The sequence below is a fragment of the Pan paniscus genome, chromosome 2, assembly GCF_029289425.2.
Source record: "Pan paniscus chromosome 2, NHGRI_mPanPan1-v2.0_pri, whole genome shotgun sequence".
NCBI lineage: Eukaryota > Metazoa > Chordata > Mammalia > Primates > Hominidae > Pan > Pan paniscus.
Genome location: NC_085926.1, coordinates 120,203,035 through 120,229,639, shown reverse-complemented (window position 1 = coordinate 120,229,639; position 26,605 = coordinate 120,203,035). Strand labels below are relative to the sequence as shown.

Here is a 26,605-nt window from a genome sequence, read left to right as displayed (position 1 = left end):
AATATGAAGTAAGAGAAAGATGTGTAATAGGTATTGTTATCTTTTACAGTATTAAAAGAACATCTAACATTCTTTTTCTATTCCACCTCCATGCCCAACATTTTGTGATGCTCAGAGATACCTTTGTTAGATGAGAAACTGTGCAAAGCACCATCTCAGCCCAGCCCTTCCATGGGCTTCACTGACCCCAGGCCTCCGAAGTGGACCAAGCCCTGCACAGTGCCCAAGAGGGGTTTCCTTACCTGTCTCATCACTATACTCCCCATCAGGACACTCCACACACTCAAAGCAGCAGGTGGGCTCCCCCTCAATGATCCCTTTCCTGGTCCCTGCCAGGCAGTCTCGGCTGCAGTTGGAGAAGGGCACCTGGAGGACAGACAGCACAAAGGTGAGTGGCTGTAGTTGTAGGGTCAGCGGCCAGCCCTACTGTCTCTTCAAAACATGTAAGAGGGAGGAGTTTGGGCACAAGAATCAGTGTGACAGACGCTGGGCCCATTCCAGGCAAAGGGAGGTCCAGAGGTCCTTGGTTCTGATATCTGTGAAAGGGACAGATGACTATGGGAAAGTGTGTGTGTATACATGCACACACACACACACATGTGCATGCACACACACACACACACCCATGGGATTCTATGATGATCTGGGAAAAGCGCCACTACTTTCTACTACTTGAAAACAGATGAAAAATACTAAAACACTAGACAACAGACTCAAAGGACATAAGAAAGAAAATGCATCATGACCATGGTGGGTTTATGCTCAGGAGTGCAAAAAAGTCTAATATTAGACAAATCTATAAGTATTATTCACTGTATTAGCAAATTAATGGAGAAAAAAATCATATGATCACCAACAGATAAATAAAAAGCATTTGATGAAATCCAACACAAACTATTGATAAAAGCTCAGTAAAAAAGGAGTGGGAAGAAATATCTTTAACTTGAAAAAGGGTAACAAAAAACCTCTTAGAGTAAACATCATTCATATAGAGAAAACATTAAAAGTATTTCCATTTAAAACAAGGATATCCACTATCACCACTACTCTTTAACTTTGCACTGGAGGTCTTAGCTAGTGGAATCAGACAAGAAAAATAAGTGCATACATTTTGAAAAGGACCAAATAAAACTGTAGTTATTTGCAGATGATATGGTTGCCATAAAGAAAACCCAAAAGAACAACTGAATTATTAGAAACAACTGAAGAGCAGGCCCAGGCTAAAATGCCATAGACTACTAGTGATCTTACCAGAATTTCATTAGTTTCTGTTAAAAACAAAACAAAACAAAACAAACAAACAAAACCCTTCACCTTTTGTTGTGTGCTTCTGGTTAACTTCCAGGTTCTTCAGTGGTTTTTGTCCAGTTTTGTCCAATTTTATCATTGCTTCACCATTTCAAGAAGTCCTGCTTCTATCTCATTCTTTGCACCAGCTAATTGAGTATTCATTCTAGAAATTTATTAGTCATTTACTATCTAACAATCTATATGTTTCAAAGACAAGAAATGTATCATAAGAATGAAGTCTGTTTTGCAACAGCATATGTATCTTAAAGGTAGAGAGCACTTCTCACTCATCTTTGTAACCCCAGGTACAAAGCCTGGAGTAATGCTTAATACATAGTAGGGCTCTTACTATTTCCATAATGTCTATTTAATGGGTCTCCCCTCTACCTACTACTTTGTAAGATGTCTTACAAACACAGAAAGCAGTAAAGTAACTGTCGTTGTTTCTAGCAGAAATGACTGGCTTGACAAAGGAGTTAAAAAAAACTTGAACAGAAGATGATTGACATTATCTTCTAATGAATGAGGAATGGAAAGGCAGTAATGGACCTGATGATTGCCAAAACTCTCATGACCCAGGGAAGGGAAGGGGAGGGGAGGGAAAAGGACAACTCACATCATCATCTTCAACTATGGTGACAAGGTATCCTCAGAGATGTGCTCTCAGTCCTTGAGTTGCCAACCCATTTGATCACTCAATGAAAGCTAAAGGCCCTGTTTTCCAAACCCACACTAGGAATGCTTCTAAATTTTCCCCATTAAAGAATGATGGTTGCTTCCTCTCTTCCTATTTGAATACCCTTTATTTCTTTCTCTTGCCTGATTGCCCTGGCCAGAACTTCCAATATTATGTTGAATAAGAGTGGTGAGAGCGGGCATCCTTGTGCCAGTTTTCAAGGGGAATGCTTCCAGCTTTTGCCTTTTCAGTATGATATTGGCTGTGGGTTTGTCATAAATGGCTTTTATTATTTCGAGGTATGTTCCTTCAACACCTAGTTTATTTAGAGTTTTTAACATGAAGGGATGTTGAATTTTATCGAAGGCCTTTTCTGTGTCTATTGAGATAGTCATGTGGTTTTTGTTTTTAGTTCTGTTTATGTGATGAATTACGTTTTGCAGGAACAGAAAACCAAACACCCCATGTTCCCACTTATAAGTGGGAGCTGAACAATGGGAACACATGGACAAAGGGTGGAGAACAACACTGGGGCCTGTTGGGAAAGGGTAGTGGGGTGGAGAGCATTAGGGAAAAGAGCTAGTGCATGCTGGGTTTAATACCCAGGTGATGGGTTGACAGGCGCAGCAAACTACCATGGCACACATTTACCTATGTAATAAACCTGCACATCATGCACATGTACCCCAGAACTTAAAAGAAATACAATGAAAAAAGAATAATGGTTGCTGTATCCTTTGTCAAGGTAAAGTGAGGTTCCCTTGTATTCCTAGAGTAACGAAATTTTTGTTTTTAACCTGAGAGGGTGTTGAATGTTAATAGATACTTTTTCTGTGTCTACTGACATTGCAGAACTTTTATCTTTTATTCTGCTAATGTAATAAGCTACATGTATGAACTTTGTAAAGTTTGGCTATCATTACATTCCTGTACATTCACCGCTAACTCTACTAGCAGATGATGTTTATTTTATACATTGCTGGTCTGTTTGGTGATATTTTATTTAGGATTTGAGCATCTATGTATATAAACAATATTGTCCTATAATTGTCTTTGCTTGTATTGTTCTATCTGTTTTTGGTATCAAGATTATATTATCATCACAAAATAAATTTAGTAGCTTTCCTTCTTGGTTTCTGCTAGGCTGTGAGTGCCAAAAATCTCAAAATAATAACTCCCAACAAGACTGAACTGTATTTCTCTCTCGTATAAATGTCTAGGGATGTGGTCTAGAGTGATATAGCACTCCATAATGTTGGACACCTAGACTCTTTCTACCTGGTGGTTCTGACATGTTTGTCTTTGCCTCATAGTCCTTGATAGTGGGATTTGGTTTCCAGGAGGCAAGATAGAGGAAGGGATGAAGAAGAGAGCAAAGGATACTTGCAAGCACTTTCTTAAAGAAGGTTCCCAGAAGCCATCCCACAACACTCTCACTTACATCCCATTCTCCAGGATTTAGTCACGGGGCCGCACTTAGTAGAAATGAAGGCTGAAAAATGTCATCTTGAATCTGGGTAGTCATGTGTCTAGCTAAAATAGAGTTCTATTTTTAAAGAAAAAGAGGAGTATAAATAATGAGGGCCTATAGGAATGTCTGCCTTGCCTCTTTTTCTCTTCTTCTTAATGGTTAAGGAACAGGCTGAAGGTCACACAATGGCTTGACTGGAGAGCTGAGATTCGCGCTCAGGTCAGTCTTCAAAGTCTGTACTTTTCACTACACCAAACTCTGCTTTATACCAGTCAAGGCTTAGAAGAATGTCTCCATCTGGGTCCGCTTACTGCATCCTTCAGCAACCATGAGCTAAAGAGAAATCCTATCACCACAGGAGTGGGCTGAGGTAGCCACCAGAAAGATCCATTTTTCCAAAAAGCAGTCAAGTATCTCCAAGCCTCCTCAACAGTCTTATTAAAGATGCCTGTCCAATTCTGGCCAAGGAAGCTCATCTGAATTCCAAGACCCTAATTAAGGTGTCTCTTTTACTTCTTATTTGTTGCAGCAAAACAAGGAAAGAATTATTGGCAGCATAGTGTAGGGAATGGAGCACTGAGGTCTAAGTTAGGGCCTTTGGGGTCTAGTCTCAGCTTTTATACTGACCATCTGTTTGGCCTGAGAAGTCACCTTTGCATCCTAAAACCTCAGTGTCATCAACTTCAAATTGGAAGCTTGGATACAAGGATCTTTAAAGATCTATCTAGCTCTAAATTTAGTGCTACATTTGTAAGAAAATTGAGAACATCAGTTAAGTATAATGCCATATTAATAATACTTTGCATTTATATATTAGTAGTATGATTCAGTTTATCATATGCTTTTCATCCTTGATCTTATTTGATCTCAATAACAACTTTGTGAAATACGTAGGGAAGTTATTAATATATAATTTATAGTTAAATATAGGTGGTATTTTTGTGGTCATTTCCACAACAGTACAGAAAATAATAGAGTAGATCCTAAGATTTGTTGAGTATCCATTGTGTGCTACGTTTGAGGTAATGTTTCCATGGAAAAAAATTAGATTTAACTTATAACTGTGTCAACTATTCCAAGAACATAAGTGACTGAATTAATGAGAATTCCCTGTGTTATTCATCTATCAATGTTTAAGCCCATGATGTACATAGCCTGGGAGAGGACAGTTAGGGCTATGGAGAACTGTACAGGAGATAGCTCCCTGCTGCAGTGGAGAGACATGTGCCATTAGAGAATTCAATTCTATGCATTAATGGGGGTGAAAGATAAACCGGATGATCCAACAGGGGTAAACAGGTGGCAGTATAGCTGATCAATTTAGACTCCAGTCAGTGAAAATATGTGATAAATTAGACAAAGGTATAATTAGTGGACAGAGGAATATAACATCTGGAACCCCCCAAATCTCCATCCGGAAAAGTCATGACATATTTATAATTAAGAACCCAACCTCTGAGGTGTAAGCTATTAAAAACGGCACACTGTGGATGAGATTCACTGTCTATGGTAGACCTTCCCAGTGGTAATCCATCTACATACTGGGTAACAGTGAAATTGTAGCATCTCATCAGGAACCTGTCAACCTAAGAAGCATTTAATAAGACGACGAAGTGAGTCTTTGGTTATGTTATAAAAAGTGGTCCAAGATGGCTGGGCGTGGTGGCTCACGTCTGTCATCCGAGCACTTTGGGAGGCTGAGGAGGGTGGATCACCTGAGGTCAGGAGTTCGTGACCAGCCTGGCCAACATGGTGAAACCCCGTCTCTACTAAAAATACAACAATTAGCTGGGTGTGGTGGTGCGCCTGTAATTCCAGCTACTTGGGAGGGTGAGGTGGGAGAATTGCTTGAACCTGGGAGGCAGAGGCTTCAGTGAGCCGAGATTGTGCCACTGCACTCCAGCCTAGGCAACACAGCCAGACCCCATCTCAAAAAAAAAAAAAAAAAAAAAAAAGTGGTCCAAGATGCTCAAAGGTGATAGTAAAAAGGCAAATGCAAATAGAAATGTGGTGGGTCTTATCCAGGCTTCCTGGGAGAGTTAAGAGGATGCCCTGTCTAGGATCTGTGTTCTTACAGAGGACCTGGATTCTTAGCAGCCTGCTATATTCTAGGACACAAACATCATAGAATGGTCATCATTCCAGTGTATCACGTTTCTCTTCCTTAAGTGCAAATTGACTGAGGGGTGGGCTTCTGGTTATTAACAGGCTTCTAGCTGCAGTGATACTCAGACACACAAGCATCCTCCTCTTTGTTACAGGTCTCCTGGAGGAGGAGAATAAATTGTTCTTTTGATTTACAGTTCAGCAGCCTGGGCTGTCACACTACCTCTGTGTGAACTGTCCAGGCTGTGAGGGTGGTGACAACACCAAATGACTCAGGTGAAAACATCCAGCTCCATTTTGGGCTCCAGTGTCTTTCAATGGCTGTTACTGGCCATTGAGGTGGGATCAATTCTTTGTCATGTAAGCTTGTCCCACACATGCTGGACACTTAGTATCCCTGGATCCCAAGTGCCGAAGGCCATTAATACTTCCTGGTCATTGTGACAACCCAAAAGCAGTCCCCTCCACTCTAAAACTTGTCTCCCCTGCCCTCGGCCGAGCTGAGAGCCACTGACTTGACCGATGTTTACATTTGCTTAAATATTTTGCCCTGGGTAGGGAAAGTTTTAGCCAAGGAAACTTTGTGACTAGCTATGGAGTCATATTTGTGAAAAATGAAACTGTTTCAATACAGTAGGAAGGCATGGGGCTCAGGTTCTGGAGATTCTTCTCTTTACACTAAACACTATGGATTTCACAGGGAGCCCCAAGATTTCAAAGGCCAGAGAGTTCAGGGAAGTGGACTCTTTATTTTGGAAGTCCAGTGGGGAAACCAAAGGCCCTCCCAAAGCCCAGCACAGTTTCCTGCCCCTGGTGGAGACATCTGGTTTTCTGATGGACAGCACCTACCTCCCTGGAGAACCCACTCCACAGGATTTTCTCCTCGTTGATGAAGAGTCTTTCTCCCTTCTTGGCATAGACGTTGTAATACCCGACTTCCTTAAACACGATGGAGCCATCCTCTGGGGAGAGGTGCCAGTTGATGATGGAATAGTTCCCCACCAGGTCACCACACTCATCAAAGGTCACCTGCTCCCCCATATTGTTTGTAAAGTTTAGATGCCGTAGGTGCTTCAGGACCTAAAGAGGAGCAAAGAATGAGTACAAGCCCCAGGGCTGCCACATAGAACCAATTAGGTAGGCTGTGCCCTGGCCAACAACGGTAGACTATCTTGTTCCAACAAAGTGGGAGGAACGTGACTTGAGGAAGAGACAGCTTTTTCTAATTCACACCAAAGTACTTGCCTGTGTTAGCAGCAGCCCTGTTAAGCCATGGGCTTTAATTATTATTCAAATTATAATTAGGGTAGGAAACACTTTCTTGAAGATGGGGAAAGGAAAGGGAGACATCTCACCTGGCAACTGGCCAGGTCAAAGGTTCTGCAGGTGTGCCATCACCTGGTGGTGCCCCAGGAGGGGCAGGATTTGTAAGCCAGAGTCCATCCCTGGCATCTTCTGAGCTGGGCATTGGGGAAGGACAGGAGAAATGACTGAGTGCTCTTATTCTCTGCACTTTCCTTTCCTATGGTCCTGCTGCTGTGGAAGTGCTTTGCTGCCAAGATTCACAGAAAGGGTGAAGGAAGAAAGAGATGAAGCTGTGGGCAAAGTCCGGCCATTATTGTTGTCAGAGTCATGGCAAATCCTTGAATTTTTATAAGGTTTTAGATGTCACAAAGCCTTTGCACAAAAAAGTCATCATAATAATTACTAACACATATCACATGTTGTCATGTAAACATTTTAGATATCAGTCATTTTACTACCATTGAGGCACGACCCTAAGTACTTTATATCCATTATCTAATCAAATCCTCACAACAAATAGTATTAAGCTTATTTTATTTCTGGGGAAACTGAGGCACTGAAAACTTTAAGTATCTCATCCAGGGTCACAATCCTGCACTCTTAATTGCTGTACTCTACTGCAGCATCGCTGGGCTCCTGGCTCTGCTTCCTCACATGCTCCTGACATCAGTCAAGAGGAGGCAGTGGGCACTCAGCCACTTATCTTTCATGTGAGGCCAGCCTTGTGTCACTGTGACACCACGTGAGAGTAAGGCAGGGTCCAGCCTGTGAGTGTAGGGTACACCTTCCACTGCACCTCCTGAATCTCCAGTAGTCTCCCATTCTGAGCTAATTTTTTTTTGGTTTTGTAGAGACAAGATCTCACTATGTTGCCTACGCTGGTCTCAAACTCCTGGGCTCAATCGACCATCCTGCCTCAGCCTCCCAAAGTGCTGGAGTTACAGGCATGAGCCACTGCGCCCAGCCATTTATCATTGTTTTTAAGTTACTTAAAATCCAACGTCTAATCTCACACTGGGACAACATCTGGGCTGAGTCCATCTAATGAATGGCCTTAATAGGCCTTTCTGAGGCCAAATTATTCTGATATGTGTGACAAACACGTGGACTGAGCCAGTACCTCTCCTGTCCCACTCCACTCCAGAGATGGCACTGCTTCTTAACAATTGATATCTGTATTAACTTTATTTTTAGACAAATATTTATTTATAGTAAGGAATATTAAATATAGGAGAGGAGTCACTTGGATTTATCCGTAAGTAGCTCCAAGACATGCTTGGGGGCAGAGTCCATGATAGACTATGTGCGCTCACAGGCATACCACCCTGGGCGCCTCCCTTAACCTGCAGTCTGTGAACGCTGCTCCATTGGCAGGCCCTGACTGCCCTGACTTTCAACTCAGGTCTATGAAGGAGAGGGATCCCTCACTCCCTGCTACTTGGTTCTGCAACCAGAGCTGCTGAGCCATCCTCAAAAAAGATGGAGAATGGCTCCTACTAAGGATTTGTGTCCCTCGTCTTCTCCTGAGCCTTCCCACCTTCTCTGATGGTTGACAACCTTATGTTTGCCTTCATTTTTACTGAGGCCTTAAGGCCGTCAGTGCAGAGGAGGTGTTCTAGATGCGTTCCTTTCTTTTACCTCCACCTCCACTTCCTATCCCTCCTCGCTGTTGGGGTGACCTGACTTCCTCCTACCCAGAGTGGTGTACATCCTTTTGTCTCTACCCCAACACATCCTTTTCCTGACACATCCTTCTTGCCCTCAGAGGAACATGCAGTTCTTCTGCTCTTTAATACTGCCCCCACTCCCACATTGGTCGAAACCTTGCTCTTAGCAGTTTGGGGGCCTTTCTGACATGGCCATCATCCTTCTCCATGCTGTAATCATGCCCCTCCCACTTCCTGCTGGGGACCTACCATGACTCAGATGAAATGTGCTTCAAACTTATCCAGGTAGCTTCCAAAGCCCTCCATACTTTGGTCCCGTGTACCTACCATGACTTGTCAGTGCAAATGTTTCATCCTAATCATAGAGTTTCCACTATCCTGTCCACATGCCATGCCAGGTCTGTGTGTGTGGAAAAGGAGATGAGAAAAGTGAAGAGGTAGGAAACTACCTCTTATTTGTACTTCCTATGTGCCAATCCCTGTTCTAATACTTAATACATACTATATCATTTAATCCTCACAACACCTCTATGGATTAGAACTATTAGTATCTTCATTTTCTAGATGATGAAACGGAGGCATAGAAAGGTCAAGAAACTTGCAAAAGTCATATAGCCACTAAGTGCTGGAGCTATGGGTTAAACATGGCTTTTCTACAACATCATCCTACACCTCTAATATAAATTGCTTACAGTGTCCATGGCAAATATTTGTTAGAGGTCAGTAATACATCCTTATTGAAATGCATATATAGTGGTAAAGCTCTAGTAGTTAGCATACATTTCTTCTTCCTATTTAGGTTTCAGTTCCTTGGTTCTTAACATGCCAGGCAACAAGCTGCTTCTCTCCTTTGTCCACTAGTTCTCTGCAGTGGAACTCTCCCAGCATCAGGGTAGAAGTGGGGAGGGGAACTGCACAAGATCCTTTCATAATTAGCTGGTCATCTTTCACACTGGTCAGACAAGTGACTTAAAGCTCATCCCTGGCTACAAGTCTTCTGCGTTATTGTTGGCATGGGCTGGAGATTTCCACCATAAACCTAACTTCAAAGGAGAAACAATCAAAAATCATTTTCTTAATGTTTCTAAGTAGTCATTAAAAAACTCATGATAAATACAAGACTGGAATTTTATAATATTGGAATCAATCAACCAGGAAATATTTACAGAGTATCCACTGTGTGTTCTGAACTGGGCTGCAGAACTACAAGATATGGTCATCCCATCCTCATGGAGTTTTCATATGGATTAGGGGATAAAATGCACGACATAAATATTCAATGAAGCAGTAAACAGTGCAAGATAAAATATAGTTAACTGCTAACTGATGGGGTATCATCTCTAAGTACAGAGAAACTTAGAGGAGATAGAAATTAAAAAGGGCTGAAATGATCAATGCAGGTTTCAGGCATATTTTGGCTGGCAAAGGACAGAGGGAAGGAAGGTGTTAAGAACAGTGGAACAGCATGGGCAAAGATATCACATTAGGAATAAACATGATGTGTTATGGGGCCAGTAAAGAGATCAATTTCTCAAGAATCATGTATGTACTAGAGAACAAGGGGAAATACAGAAGATAAGTAAAGAGGAGCCAAGGCAAAAAAGAGGCTAGATTTCACATTAAAAAGTATTGGATCAGATAAGAAACAGGGCTGATTGAAACGTAGAGAACATGGGGTCCTCCATAGACTGCTGGTGGGGATGTAAACTGGTGCAGCCACATTGGAAAAAACGTCTGGCAGTTCCTTAAAAAGTTAAACATAGAGTTATCATTTGACCCAACAATCCTACTCGTGTGTGTGTGTGTGTGTGTGTGTGTGTGTACATTCCTAGGAGAAATGAAAATAAATGTCCACACAAACATTTGTACATAAATGTTCATAGCAACATTACTCATAACAACCAAAGGTGAGAACAATCCAAATGTTCATCAATTGGGTAAACAGATAAATAAAATGTGGTATATCCCCACAATGGGATACTATTTGGCTGTAAAAAGGAATGAAGTACTGATACATGTTACAATATGGAAGAAGAAGCCAGTTACAAAAGATCATACGTTTTATGATTTTATTTATATGAAATATCCAGGAAAGTCCAAATGTATAGAAGCAGAAAGTAGACCAGTGTTTGTCTAAGACTGGGGCTTTGGGGGCCTAGGGAGTGACAGAGGATATGAGGTTGCTTTTTGATGTGGTGAAAATGTTCTAAAATTGACTGTGGTTATGGTTGCATAACTGTGAATGTATTAAAAGCCACTTAGTTGTATACTTTAAATGACTGAATTGTATGGCATGTGAATTACATCTTATAAAGCTGTTGCAAAAAAGAAGGCATGGAAAAGGACTTTAAAAATCCAAATATGAATTAATTAGTGAAACCGACATTTGTAGTTGGCAGGAACCTTGATAACAAGGTAGCCTCTAGGATACTTGGTGTAGCGAGTTGAGTAATGAGACATGGCAAGTCCAACTTCGGATGTGGCAGGGAGATAAAGAGTAGGCAGGAGGGAAGAGATGGCAATGTAAACATCTTATCTGGAGAAGGAAGCACTCTGGAATCTTTGTGGCTAGGAATGTTGTACCCACACTTCATTAGACCAAACTTCTCTAAAGCAGGAACTGTCTTATTTCCTTCTGTATCTCCAGTGGTTTGTAGAGGGCCTAGATTTTAGTGGATACTCAAACCTTGTCTTTTGAGTGCATAATTAATAGAATAGATATTAAACCTGTAGGTGTCCAGCATGACTATGTGGACAAGTCGTGCCCATGATGAAGTTTTTATCAGTCTGAGGATAAATGAGAAAAATAAGGTCAATAGGGCATCCGTATTAGCTGAAAGAAGTAGGCAGAAAATCAATAAAAATATAAAAGACTTAAAAGACTTGGACAGTACTATCAACCAACTTGATCTAATTGATATTGACAGAACAGTCATCCCAACAACAGAATATACATTATTTTCAAGAACACAAAATATTTATAAAGATAAACCATATTCTGGATTATAAAGCAAGTTTCAATAAATTTAAAAATATTAAAATCAAACAAAATATGTTGACTCCAATGGAATTAAATTAAAAACAAATAACAGAAAAATGTTTGGAAAAATCACTGGAAACTTGGAAACCAAATAACACACTTCTAAACCTGACAGCCAAAGAAGAAATCAAAAGGAAAGTTGGAACGTATTTTAAACTGAATTAAAATGAAAACACAGCATATCAAAATTTGAGGGATGCAGCTAATAAAATATTTATAGTGAAATTTATAGCAGTAAATGTCTATATTATAAGAAAAGAAAGGTTTTTAAATCAATGACTTCAGTTTCCAAATAAGTAACTACAAAAAGAAGAGCAAATTAAACTGAAATAAATCAGAAGACAGGAGATGACAAAGATCAGAATAGAAATAAATGAAATAGACAACAAAAATATAGAGAAAAATCACTAAAGCCAAAAGCTGATTCTTTGAGAAGATTAATAAAGTTGATGGATCTCTAGCCAGACTGATCAGAAAAAAGGGAGAAGATGCATATTTACAATATGATAAATTCGAGAAGTGACAACACTACAGATGCTGCAGACATTATAATTATAGTCTGAGAACATTGTAAACAATATTATAAATAAAGTTATGCCAGTAAATTTGGCAAATTAGACGATGTGGACAAAGTCTTTGAAAGACAAACTATCAAAGCTGACTCATATATACCTAAATAGCATTCTATCCATTAAATAAATTGAATTTTCAGTTCAAAATTTTCCCACAGGCCATGGACAGTGGCTCATGCCTGTAATCCCAGCACTTTGGGAAGCCGAGGTGGGTGGGTCACTTGAGGCCAGGAGTTAGAGACGAGCCTGGTCAACATGGTGAAACCCCATCTCTACTAAACATACAAAAATTAGCTGGTGGTGGTGGTGCATGCCTGTAATCCCAGCTACTCGGGAGGCTGAGGCAGAAGAATCTCTTGAACCTGGGAGGCGGAGGTTGCAGTGAGCCAAGACCATGCCACTTTACTCCACCCTGGGCGACAGAGCGAGACTCCATCTCAAAACAAAACAAAACAATCCTACAAAGAAAACCAACTAAAGGTGGCTTCACTGATGAGTTCTGCCAAAGATTTAAGAAAGAATTAATACCAATTCTATAAAAGTCTTATAGAACATCAAAAAAGAAGTCAATACTGCCAAACTCATTCTGAGGTCATCATTACTCAGACACCAAAACCAGACAAAGATATTACAAGAAAATAAAACTATAGACCAATAGTCCTCATGAACATAGAAGCAAAATTTCTTAACCAAATTTTAGTAAATCAAACACACAAATACATGTACAAAAAGGAATATACATTATGACCAAGTAGGATTAATCCCAGGAACGAAAGGTTGGTTTGATGGTCAACTACAATAACATACTACAAAAGAAAAACCACATGATTTTCTGAATAGATACAGAAAAAGCACTGATGACATCCAACCTCCATTCCTGATAAAAGCTCTCGGCAATATAGGAATAAAAGGGAACTTTCTCAACTCTATAAAGGGGATCTATGAATGTTAACATCATACTCAGTGGTAAAATACTGAATGCTTTCTCCCTGATCAGATGCAGACAGTAATGTCTGTTCTCACTATATCTATACAAGATTATACTGGGAGTTCTAACCAGTTCAATTGGGCTGAATCAGGCCGAGTAAGACTGAAAATATGATCTAAATTCTAAACTGAAATAAACAAAAACAAGCAAACAAAAAGGCCAAAATAATTTTTTTTAAAGTTGCTTCTTTTCTTCTTTTAGGCATATTTATTAGTACAAATTAGGCTAATAAATTGTTCCTGATAAAGATTCTTAGGAGGCCTACATCAGTTAAAAATACAAGAATAATTTAAAATTTAATGGTTTCTGGATCTTTATGCCTCAATAACCCTGTTTATACTCTTAAAATCCTTACCAAAACATGCTTTCCTTCATGTAATTTACTTTGTTAATAATGCAGAGCTAAGTTCCAGCCCCAGTTTATGAAGTCAGCATTACTGTGGTTTCTTGTGTGAGAGTTTTCTGACCACTTCTCTGAGATCACTGACCTCGCTTATCTGTGCCTGTATCTAGGTACTGTGTTACTGTCCTCCACTGTCCTCTCAGGAGTTATTTTTGTCCCATTTTCTTTCTTTATTCATTTGTTTATTCAACAAGTATTTATTAAGGGACCACTACTGGCCAAGCAGGCACTGTTTTAGAAAGAAGAAATACAGTAATATTCAAGATGGACAAAGATGTCTAATAGACTCCAACCTGGTTGGCTGTGTGCACTCTCAATTATTTGCACACTATACTTTCTCTTTGTGTAAGGACCGAGGTGTCAGGACAATTGTTGAACACCCAGGGTTCAAGGCAGTGGACCAGTGTCTTCACTTGGAAACCACTGGCTGATCTGGCAGCCTCTCAGGAGCTAGAAGGCATGTGGTGCCCAGAGGGCAAAAGTCATTCTTTTAGCAACTCCTTTGGCCTCTTTGGGGAACAGATCACCTGGAGCAGATGTAGCTTCTTTACTAGCTAGATATATTACTTTAGGAAAATCATTCTGACTTCTCTGGGTCTTACCCTCCTCACCTACAAAAGAATAATACTCAAGACAAATATTTACTGCACATAGTACATAGTCACTATCCTAAGCACTCTGTGCATATTAAGTAATGGTATCCTCATAATAAACTTAACAAGTTTCATGATCTCTATTTCTCAGGTGAGAGAGAAAAGTGAGGCACAAGGACACTAAGTGACTGCCCAAGGTCATAAGGCAATTATGTGGCAATTAAAATTTAAACCAACTCAGTCTGGCTTGAGATTCCAAACTGTTAACCATTACACTATACTACCTACTCACATGCAGGAGTGAAATTGGACATCTATTAAGTTGTCTATCTCTAGTTACAACAGGTTAACTGGTATAAAATGTAGGTTGAGAAAATGGACATATTTTAAAAATGAAATGGTAGCGATGTGTAATGCTTGTGGCAACATGAGGGGCCATAAGTGGGAAAATGGTCTAACCTGAATGACATCCTGATCTCCATGCGTAGCCAGGACTTCCCCACCTGGGGACTTTCCGTAATTTTTTTATCAACTTTTTTGAGGTATAATTTATATACACTCATTTTAAGTGTATAGTTCTGAATTTGGGCAAATGTATATGCTTGGTAACTACCACTGCCACCTTCCCAAAAGGTTCTGTGGTGTCCCTGAAAGTCAACCTCTACCCACTTGCAGCCTTAGGCCACCACTGATCTGCTTTCTTTCTGTCAGTAGAGACAGAGTATCGCATAAATGAAATCATACACTATGTACTATTTTTTTTTAGTCAGTATTCTTTTGCTTAGCAGGACATTTTGTGACCTTTCCTCCAAGGAGTAGATCCTTCTCCGTATCCACAAATTCTATCTACCCTTCAAGACTCGTCTCAAATGATATGTTTTTTTTTCCTTACTTCAAATCCTAACCTGAATTGTATTGTACTATGTCCTCACAGCAGGTATATAAATAAAATCACATGAGTGTGGAATATTTTCTACTCAAAATTTGTACGTTATCCACTTATAATCAATAAATTATTATGCTTACCAAGTCATATCTCTAAGTCACCTCTTTAAACATCTTTAATATTTCTTTTGGCAGGCTGACTTGCAAGTTTTGCATTTGGGCGTTTTATTTTCTGCATAATATCTTGCCTTTAATTCACATAACAGGGAAGATGGAGATGAAAACCATTTCACTCCTAAGAGCAATGACAGGGAATCTTTAAATTGATAATGATTGATCCACAAAAAAAGCAACATAAGTTAGAAGATAATTTAGATATCTGCCCGAGAGAGAACACTCTTTTTATTATTTATTTATTTATTTTGAGACGGAGTCTCGCTCCGTTGCCCAGGCTGGAGTGCAGTGGTGCGATCTTGGCTCACTGCAATTTATGCTTCCTAGGTTCAAGCGATTCTCCTGCCTCAGCCTCCTGAGCAGCTGGGACTACAGGTGCCTGCCACCACACCCGGCTAATTTTTTGTATTTTTAGTAGAGACAAGGTTTCACCACGTTACCCAGGCTGGTCTCGAACTTCTGACCTCATGATCCACCCACTGTGGCCTTCCAAAGTGTTGAGACTATAGGTGTGAGCCACTGCCCCTGGCTTCTTTTGCTTTTAAAAAGGAACTGACAGTTCCTTTTAAAATGAAATATAAAATTTTACTTGAGATTATTATCCAATATTATATGCTTCCAAATTATTTATTTTATTTGGGGAGTAATATGAGGAAAAAGAATAAACGAAGGGGAAGAGAAACAAAAAAAGCCAGTAGAAAGATCCGAACATAGGAGAACTGCTTGAACCTGGGAGGCGGAGGTTGCAGGGAGGCAGAGGTTGCAGTGAGCCGAGATCGGGCCGCTGCATTCCAGCCTGGGTGACAGAGCAAGACTCTGCCTCAAAAAAACAAAACACAAACAAACAAAAAGATCTGAACATAGAACATAACATACAGACACAAAGAGACTTATAGGCTCACAAAGAAAACACCACCAAGAAAGACACATAGATCTAAAAGAGGGGCAAATACAGGACATGCATGCACTTAGAAGCTAACATACTCTTTTATGCCATAATATTCCCATCTTGTGGTCTTTTAGGGTATTTCCCCTAAAAGATTTTAAAGTCAAACGGTTGCTCATTATAAGCATAAATGGAAATCACCTCTTGGCACACATTCTTAGTAGCGTCAATTGAATTAAACTGAACATTAGAGACTAGAAACCCCCCCACTCTGGTCTAGGACTTCCAGCTCTTATACAGATAATGAGGGCCAGGTCACACAGATAATGAACAAGATAATGAAGTTCATTATCTTGCCCAGTTCCTGTGGTAAGAGCATGGGGAAGATCCAGGCCCAATTCCCTTCTCTAACGCCAGCCATGTTTTCTTATCTCCCTTCCATCTTCTCTGGCTGTCCTCACAATTTATCCCCCATTCCCCAACTTCCAGCAGTACCAGCAATTCCTAGAAAGATCAGCTCCATCTGACTTCCATCTTCACCATGGCTGCATGCCTGTTTTTTGACTAGTGAGTGTTGGTGTGAGGTGCAGGAGAGTAGGAAGCACACCTTGTGCATGATCATCCTGAGAGAAGAAAGAAGGTGATTTCATACTTACATGATGTTCCACTCAAACTTGATAGTGGGCACGTGACCAAAGCTTGTCCAAACAAAGCCTAGAATACCTTGGCCACAGTGATTGATTCAAGAATGGGTTGTTGGCTCAAACGGTTCCCTGCAAAGGCCTATAGGTAGTGTTGACAGGTCAAATCAACTAGACTGCTATTCACTCATTCATTCATTCTATGAATATTCCAGCACCAGGCATTCTGAACATAGTACTGAACAATACAGGCATGGTTCCTGATCTTATGAAGCTTAGAGTACAGCAAAGGAGTAGTGAAGAGAGAGCTGGGAAGGGATGTGAGGAGGGCTTGGGGGTCTCCAAGAAGAGGTCAGGAGGCAATTGTGAGTTGTATGCTCATAAATCACCTGCTAGTGCTACTTTTGAGGCATATGAGTTGACTGATAAATATTTTTTTGGGGAGAAAGAAAGGAAAAAAATTGTGATTGACCCTTATAACCAGAATTTTAACTAATAAGTGTCTATTTCAGTCAATTAAAGAGCTGTGGAAGCTTAAGCTGGGTATATAAACATCAAAAATGAGGAAGCGAGAATGATCAGAAAATGTGTTGTGGGAATACGATTTGAAAAGACTTCCAGGGGAAAGTGGATTTTGAAAACAATTTAAATGTTCCTGGTGGAAAATGACAGCAGAGATAAAAATTGATGGCCCTTCTGGTGTGGGCTATGGCCTATGCAAAGATGCTGTGCCAAAAACTAATGAGTGATTTGTGAGGAGGTGTCATGCAGGTTGGCTTATAGGGGAAGAACTGAGAGAAGGCAGACATGGAGTTCCAGCTGGAGACTTGGATTAGATTATAGGTGATAAGTTTCCATATAGATCTTAATATTGAGAATGAATGAATAATTGCTAGTTGATTTCCTGATGAAGATATAGGTCTTAATAATGAGAATGAATAATTGCTAGTTCATTTCCTGGCCAAGATCTCAAATTCTGGAACGCCCACCCAACAGCCTGGGTTCCTGAGGCTCAAAGGAGACTCACACCAAGCACTCAGGACATTTTGGCCAATATCCCATGTTATTCCTCCATAGAGTTCTGATCCCATTTTCCTATCTGTGCTGTCTCCTGGGGAGATTTTTCCAGACCATGTAAGAGTCAGGAGAACATATCTTTACCTGGGCCATGGTTGGGTGAAGTGTCTGTGTAGTGGACATTTTGAATGTTGGCTGCTTTGCTTCTATTTCTTCCTCCTTTTGGTAATGGCATCCTGACTTCCCATTGGGGATTCACTCCCCCCTTACTCTAAGTCTATGTAGTCTGGAGGACTGCTAGCATCAGGGATGGATCCATGACTTAGGAATGGTCAATAAACGTGGTTTCTGGAACTTTTACAGGATATCTTGGGAAGTAAGGAGATCCTAGCTTCAAGCTGCTACAGAAGCTGAAAATTGCTAACCCTGGGGAATGAAGAACAGAAAGATGAGATGAAAATACCTAGCTGTACTTGGAACACTTCTGAGATTTTTAGTGACATGACCCACTCACTACATTTCCTCTTTTTTTGTTTATGCCAATTTGGTTAGGGCTTTCTATTACACAACTAAAAGTCCCAGTTGTGACTATAGCCTGTCATGGCTTTTTTTTTTTTTTTTTTTTTCCTCACAGGTCCAAGGTCTGGTCTTGACCATCTGTATTTTATTTCCTTATCTGGAAGAGGAGCCATTGAAGAGTACAACTGCCAAGTTTCCCCCTTGAAGCCTGTTTTTCCTTCAACCCTACTCTTCTCTTGCAGTTTTTTCAAGAGCTGAGGTCCTCCTTGCATTGGACGTGAGAGGTAAGAAAGAAAAGACGATAGTAACAACCACCTAGAAGATTGCCCCCTTACTCCTCCTACTTAAAACCCCATACCTTAGCATCATCACTCCTGAAGACTTTAGAGTGCCTGACCTTTATTACAGCACCTCTATCTTGGCAAGGTAGGGGTTCCGTGTGAAGAAAGAAGCTCTGAGTACCCCACAGAAGTTAGAAATTTTAGCCAACAGTGATGGTTGGGTAAGAGGTTCCCATATAAGAAGGGCTGAGAACTTGAAGATTCTGGCCTATTTGACCAACTTAGACAGTCACTCCTTGTCTTTCATGAGAATCTCTACAGTGACTGATACAAGTCGTGTGCTTTTTACTTCTTGGTATCCTTCCCAAAGGGTTTGTGGTGGTTGGGTTCTGTATACAAAGGTGTTCTAGTTATCATTTTTACCTAATTCATGGATTAATTAGAGATGTACTGAAATCCTACTATAATAATCACACATCTGTTTAGAGCTTGAAAGTTTACAAATTGCTTTTACATATATCATGTCATTTAATGTCATGAACCTAAGTCAAAAGAACATTGAGTGGAAAGTAAGCTAGACATTAAGTCTGTGTCACAGATGGAGACACTGTGACTTACAGCCATGGTTTGCCTAAGATCACACAGCTAGGAAATGGGGGAGCTGGAGGCTGGGACATTCCATTCAAATTCAGGAATTCCCGCCCTCTCCACTGTCATGCAATCTCTCTGATAGGTCAGTTTGGAACTAAGGAAAATACAAAAGGAGTGTAAAACATGGTCTGATTGAAAAAAATAAGGCACATATGCAAGACCCGAACAGCTATTTAGGATATAAGCTCTTGAAATGAAAAAGATTATGATGTCTCTCCTGTGTGCAATTCAAAAATACAAAACAAGGCTAAACAAGTGTGGGAACTCCTCTTAAGTTCTGATTTTTTCTATGATAACGACTTCAGTGCTTCTTTTTGAAACACTCAATATCAAATCTTTTTACAAAGAGTTTTTGTTTTCTGTGCCTTTGATTTGCTTTTGTCCTAAGCTGTGCTTAGCTGACCTGCTGGGTGGCCTGGTATAGGCTGTCAGTAACGTAATGGCAAAAGTGGTGGCTAAACACAATAATACTAGCTTTATGCCACTTAGTATATGGAATGTAATAGGTACTCAAAAAATACTTCTTACTCACAAGGGAACAATATTGATAATTTAGACATTAGAAAAATACCCCACTCATTACTAAATCTGTTCTGGGATATTTGAAAACTTTTGGGGACCATACTTCAGTTATTCTGAATCACTGGACTAAAGAACAGTTGACTCAAGGCTTTAAATAGATAATCAAATTACTATCAATTTTGCTCAAATCAGTTGCTCAAGATTTAAAAAAGGTACTTTGAATCCAAAGCTCCATTTAGTGGCCTCATTTAAATATTGCCCTTTTCAAGTGACCACTATTTTTCTTGCCTGGAGTTGCAGCCCAACTCTGCTTTATTATACAGCAAATTGCTATATAAGTGAAGGACGCACCTGCCACGCCTCAACTTTCTTGATGTCTGCACAGGAGCCATTGGTGAAGAGCCCTTTCCCAGGTAAGCAGGTATATATATCTTGCAAGGCGTGGGCAATGGAGTAGACTGCTAAGTACACATTGTAGGATATCCGTAAATGCGTGTAATCTATGTAAGGGGTCTCGACACTGCTGATGTTCTCATCCCCTGTACAGAGGGGTCGGAAGGCTGTCGAGCTGTTGCTAAACCTGTCGCCACTTTCTTCGTGACCTCTCAGAAAGGTGTCCACAGGTAAAGGTCCTTTTGCACCTTCTTGGAGGTGGCAGTTAAATGTTTCTTCCCAAAACTCCTTGGCAAAACCATTGTGGACAGACTTCCTGGGATGGACCTTCTTCAGGAATTCCCGGAAGCCTGGGATCTGCCCAGCCTTCAGAGCGAATCCAATGGTGCCTCCAACCACGTGGAAATACTGAGGCATGGCGATCAGGGAGGAGCTGGCCCAGGCCTCGCTGGCCAGCCAGATCTTGCCCGTGATATTGCGCCGGACAATCTCCTTGATGAGGGGCTCAAGATCTGGGCCACTGGAGAAAACCACGATGACTTTGGCCGTGGAATTTTGAATCACCTCCACCACATGCTGGATCTCTTCCTCATCAGAGTACTGGGAGATGAGTTCACTGAAGTCGATGCAGATATCCCTTTCCTCAGCTTCCTCTCGAAACTTCTCAATCCCCGGCCGCCCATAGTCATCATCAGCTGCAATTGTGCCCACCCAGTTCCAGCGGAAATACTCGATGATGTCTGCCATGGCAGTGGCCTGGTGCTCATCATTGGGGATGGTTCGGAGGAAAGACTTGAATTGATTCTTGTTGCTGAGGAGTCTGCTGGAGGAGGCATAACTGACCTGGAGAGAACCAAGAACATGGTGAATGAGTGAGTGAGTGAGTGAAGAGGTGCTGAGTGAGCCTCCAGGCTGTTGTAGAGGTGGCTTTCTGAGCATGCCTTGGTCTCATTTATCAACTATGCTGTTCACTGTGTACAGGATGAAAGAAAGGGTAAGGAAAAGCAGCATCTGTTCCACTCCAGAGTGAGCACTTAAGCACCTTTCAGTCTATGAGGGAGCATCCCAATTCCCAATGGATGATTCTTCACAATGCTAACTTCAGAACTGGGTCTGGCCATAAAATCAACCCAACAATAGTGGGATGTACTTAGCCTTTCAAGAAGAGTCTTTATGCACCGTTTCATGTTTTCTCTAACCTCCTCTGTGCTGCCTCATTGGTTATAATATATCCATGTACACAACTTTGGCTTGTTGGGCTCAGCTTCTGATCTGAAGAGTTTAACTTCCCTTTACTGCAATAAACACTTTGTTCATAATTTGCCTCTGGAAAGAATCAGGTTCCCCATGGATTATAAACTTAAGGCTCTTCAGAGGAGTCCCCGGGAATTCCCTTTTCTTATTCTGCCTAATTTCTCTCTTCCCCTCCTCTGGTTATTCCTCCTCCTCCCTCTCCTCCCCGCACCCCAGTACTTTAGAAAAAACTAACCTTAATTGCAGTCATTTCTGAGAACTGTTTCTTTTAGGCTCAATTAGACCACTAAGACCACTAGGCTCAATCCCCCTGTATCACAATAACAATGACGTATGTAATTAAATATCATCAGAAAAACCTCCCTTCCTCTCCATCCCACTATTGTTGGATTGATTTTATGGCCAGACCCACTTTTTTTTTTTTTTTATTATACTTTAAGTTCTAGGGGACTTGTGCACAACGTGCAGGTTTGTTACATATGTATACATGTGCCATGTTGGTGTGCTGCACCCATTAACTCATCGTTAGCAGACCCACTTTTGAAGGTAGCATTGTGAAGAATCTTCCATTGGGAAGCACCTTCCAGAGCCCTTTCCTTTATTCAGTTATAGGTGATGGCTGAGCCTGCTTGACAGGCTTTTGATGTGGGTCTTGAAAATCTTAAGAGGCTGAACAGGAACCCTGGAGAAGCTGTCTTGACATGTTTGCACTCTCTAAGACACAGCTACTTCTGCATCTGAGCAAGGGTGTGGACTACCAAGGGAAGAAAGTCTTGCCCTTGATGTTAAGAGATCGTTGCTTGAAGAAGTAGCCAAATACCATGTAAAGCATTAGTTAGTGCAGAGCTTTCCCACTTCTTTTCACATTATGGCAACACATGGAGCAAACAGAGGAAGCTGATCAACCCTGGTGGGAGTGCTCTGACCACTCAGGCCCCACCTGGTTACCCCAACACTTGAGGAGATCCACATCTTTGATGAGGCCGGCTTCAGCTCATTTGCAGCACTCTGTGTCATCATGGCTCACCACTTAGGAAGTTCCAAGTTATGGGACCATTTTTTCTGAAGAACGAAACATTTTTACACAAATGGAATTTCTTCTAGGAAATGAAGTAGCTTAATATCTTGTGTTCTCTAGTTTTTCCAGAGAGATTTTAAACTTCTTAAGAAAACAAGTCGAAGGTATTTGGGAGAATGCCTTTTTAATATCTTTCACCATTTAAAACAATTAATTTTCCATGTCCAATATTTTTAAGTAAAAATTTCCAGACCATCCTGGTTAACACGGTGAAACCCTGTCTCTACTAAAAATACAAAAAATTAGCCGGGCGTAGTGGTGGGTGCCTGTAGTCCCAGCTACTCGGGAGGCTGAGGCAGGAGAATGGCGTGAACCCGGGAGGCGGAGCTTGCAGTGAGCTGAGATCCTGCCACTGCACTCCAGCCTGGGTGACAGAGCCAGACTCCATCTCAAAAAAAAAAAAAAAAAAAATTTCCAATGTATTTCTTCTTATTGATGGATAGTTTCTACATTAGAAACATAAAAGGCGTTGGTCTGTAAAAAAATTAGGCCAACTTGACTAAAAAGCAAGTATGACTGTTTTCTGACAAGAGCTTTTATTTTAGAAGTTATAGTATAAAATTGATAATTTTTTCCTTTATCCGAATAAGGTATTCTCGAAATACCACAGAACTTATGAGGCAGGTGGTTAAATTAAGTAATTTGTTTAGATGTTATTGTTTTCAGAGAATTCTGTTAGCAGACCCAAACAATAGGCCTCTGAATCAGATTTTTGCAAACACAAAACCTACCATTTAAAAAAATCCATCCATTATTGCTTGCTTCTTGATTTTTTCAAAAATAGGTCAAAAGGGCTTTAATGGAATAAAAATCAAAAACAATAATATTCCTCATGGATATGTTCTCTTAAGGAACGTATTTATAATGTTTACCAAGTTTTTAAAAAGCAACTCTAAAGTGGGGTAAATACCATTTTGTGCCCCAACCCCCCCAAAAACCCCTCAGAAACACACAAAACTTTTTTTTATTGTAAGGGGGAGAATTTCAAGAATGATTCAGAAAACTGTTCCAACCGCAATTTGTCTAGCTGGTCTGCTTGTTCCATCCACTTGGTGGCGTGGCTGGCATACGAAATACCCCTGGGTCCATGGCCCTACCCGGCAGGGCCGTGGTTCCCAGCCCAGCTGCACATTAGAATCACTTCCAGGGTGTTAAAACCTCCCGACACCTAGGCTGCATCTCAGCTCAATTAAACCTTGATCTTTGCGGAGTGGGACTTAGGCACCAGTATTTTTAAAGCTCTCTAAGTGATTCCAATAGGTAGCCATGGCAGACATGGCAGAGAACCCCTACTGTAGATAGACTTATATTGGTTTGATTGATAATCAAAGCACTTTTATAATTCAAACTCAACTTAACCTTATCTTTCATCCAAAACACAAAGAATTAACACGCCCCTCCCCTTTTCATGTTCTTTCTTTACTTGACATCTTAGCCTGTTGGCCATGGGGTAACAATAACTTACTTTAACTATGTATCTAAGTTTGAATATACGCAGCACATTTACTGATACAGGCTTTGTCAGATCACTTTGGCACAAAAGTTACAAAGCCAGGGCTTCCCCATGGGAAACACCTTTAATTCCCTGAAGTAAGGATTCCGTAAATGATGACAAAACTATCTCTTGTCTCATGTATATAAAGAGATAATGGCAATCACCAAAAAAAAAAAAAAAAAAAAAAAAAGGAGCCCTCCCAACATAGAAATGTAAATTTATCAAAGGTACTCTTACAAATTTTAAATATTAAACATTCAAAAAATAAATTTAAGGTGTAGTTTATAGTTTAATTTCAAACTTAATGTAAGGATGCATCACAATTGAGCTGATTCTCCCACCCACAGACATTTAGGTTGTTTCCATTTTTTCACTATTATAAAATGATGTCATAGATTTATAAATATTAAACTGAAAAATGCTTTGCTCTATAGCGTTAAGAAGGAAAATGTCAGGTTATAAAATGGCATTTCACATTTGTTATCTTTTTTTGGTGAAAAAAATGCACCACTGAATGTTTATTAAAGCACTTGCTTCAATAAACTGTTAGTAAATGGAAATGCAACCATCTCTCCACCTAGGCTAAGTTCCTGCAAAGTGGAGACTGCTTATACATATATGCTCAATAAATAGGTTTTGAATGAAATAGAATTTTCTCCATTTCTGGAATGTGCAACACAATGATTAAGTTCCTGTTTTGTGAGAAAATATGCTCTGCTTCCCTCTGAGCTAAAGTTTCAATGAGACAGTGGAGCAGCGAGACTTTTCAGGAAATGGAATTCGGGACAGATATTTTGGATTTGAGAGGTGGGATTTACCTCATATGCTCTGATTCCTTTTAATAAAAGCAGAAGGAAAAAAAATTTACTAAAGGAATAGAGTGGGAAATAAATAACTGAATGCCTCTTTTTAAAAAAAGACAGTTTTATGCAAGGTACATTTAAAAGAATTTTGGAAGCATAGCGAAGGTATCATTGACATTGTGGACACTGGAGTTTCAGAAATCCCAAATGGTCATGATACAGCACATCAACTAAATCATAGGTCTTTTGTGCCAGAGATGGGAATATGGTAAACCGTATGGATATTGGGCATGGCACCCCCAAGCCTGCTTCTTCTGATCCTGCTCCCAGTGCCCCGTCTGAGAAGGCTTGAGTACCTGGGGAATGTAGAAGAGCCCCAGCAGATTTGCCACTGCCGTGGAGACGCCTGAGCCAGTTGCTCCCACCACAGCAATCGTAGAGGGAATGTGCTCTGAGCAGTTGCAGAACTCATCAAGGTTCAAAGAATCAATTTTGTTTTGAGCAACAAAACTCAGGGTGGCTTCCAAGGCCTTAGAAACGGTGTTGCAAGTGTCAAATATCCTGTATCCCAGCGTCAAGTTGGGAAGAAGGGCTGGGCTGCTGTTTATCTCCTCTATGGCAAATATCATAGCCTGTAACCAGCGAAACCCACGGAAATTATACCTGGAAGAAAGAAGAAGTGGAAGAAAATGGGAAGCTTTCTAGTCAACGACTTTAGAGTAAAGATCGGGCAAAGCTGGGTTTGAATCATCGAACTGTTACTACTCTCTGGCTTCATGGCATGCTCTGTACAGAGCCCTCTCTGTTAAAATGGGGATGACACGGCCGGGCGTGGTGGCTCACGCCTGTAATCCCAGCACTTCGGGAGGCCGAGGCGGGTGGATCACTTGAGGTCCAGAGTTCAAAACCAGCCTGGCCAAAAACATGGCGAAACCCCATCTCTATTAAAAATACAAAAATTAGCCAGGTGTGGTGGCAGGTGTCTGTAATCCCAGCTACAGGGGAGGCTGAGGCAGGAGAATTGCTTGAATCTGGGAGATGGAAGTTGCAGTGAGCTGAGATTGTGCCACTGCACTCCAGCCTGTGTGATAGCGTGAGACTCCATCTCAAAAATAAATAAATAAATAAAAATAAAAGAAGGATGACACTTGCCTCATAGGGTGACTGTAAAGATGATGACATGAGCTAATTATGCAAAATCTTCAGCATGGTGCCTCACACAGAGACAGAGAGCAATAATGACAATAATAAAAATAAAAAGAAGAATAAAAGATTGCTATTTGTAATTCATTGAATAATTTGTATCTGTCTTCTGCAGCAATGAATTTGAAGTAGCTGATATGAGGTACTTAAATAAAAGCAATATGTAGATGTACAAGAAAAGGACCAGGAAAACATAAATACATTAGGATATTAATATGTGGGTGCCTAAAAATAACCTCAGATCAGATTTGCAGAGTCATAAGTTTAGACTATGACATTCCTGAAGGTCAAGGGGAAAGGGACGTGAATGATCTCATTTTTGTAAACAAATAACAAACCTATGAAGGCCATACACAGACAGTCTGGGGTGTACAACAGTGGTTATTTCTGGGAGGTGGAATGCTGAGTTTTAAAATTATGTGCTTTTGGCTTATTTATACTTTATATCTAAAAAATGAACATACATTGCTTTTCAAAGAAGAACATTTTAAATAAAAATCAAACAAGTTAACAAGAGAAATAGGGTCAGTGACATAGTTTTCACTTCCCTAGCACTTTGCTCAGAGTCAGGGCTCAGTAAATGTGCTGAATCAGTGTATTTGTGTCTAGAGGAAAAAACAACTCACCAGGTTCTTTCTTTATATTGTGAGTTTCACTACTTGAACTCAGTGACAGTGACAGGAGGTGAGATA

General features: G+C 40.5%; 1 protein-coding gene across 3 annotated transcripts in view; it reads right to left on the bottom strand.

Moving 5' to 3' along the window:
* CASR (calcium sensing receptor) overlaps positions 1-26,605 on the bottom strand; it is a 106,361-nt gene that overhangs the window by 9,140 nt on the left and 70,616 nt on the right. For 2 of the 3 annotated variants that reach the window (XM_057301874.1, XM_008950488.6), the window contains 4 exons: positions 25,067-25,373; positions 20,039-20,923; positions 6,393-6,623; positions 243-366 (listed from right to left, as the gene is read on the bottom strand). In XM_057301874.1, coding sequence (XP_057157857.1) covers positions 243-366; positions 6,393-6,623; positions 20,039-20,923; positions 25,067-25,373 — 1,547 coding nt within the window. Of the gene's footprint in view, positions 1-242; positions 397-6,392; positions 6,624-20,038; positions 20,924-25,066; positions 25,374-26,605 lie in introns of all 3 variants that reach the window. The other variant, XM_034957181.3, reaches the window with a different exon arrangement.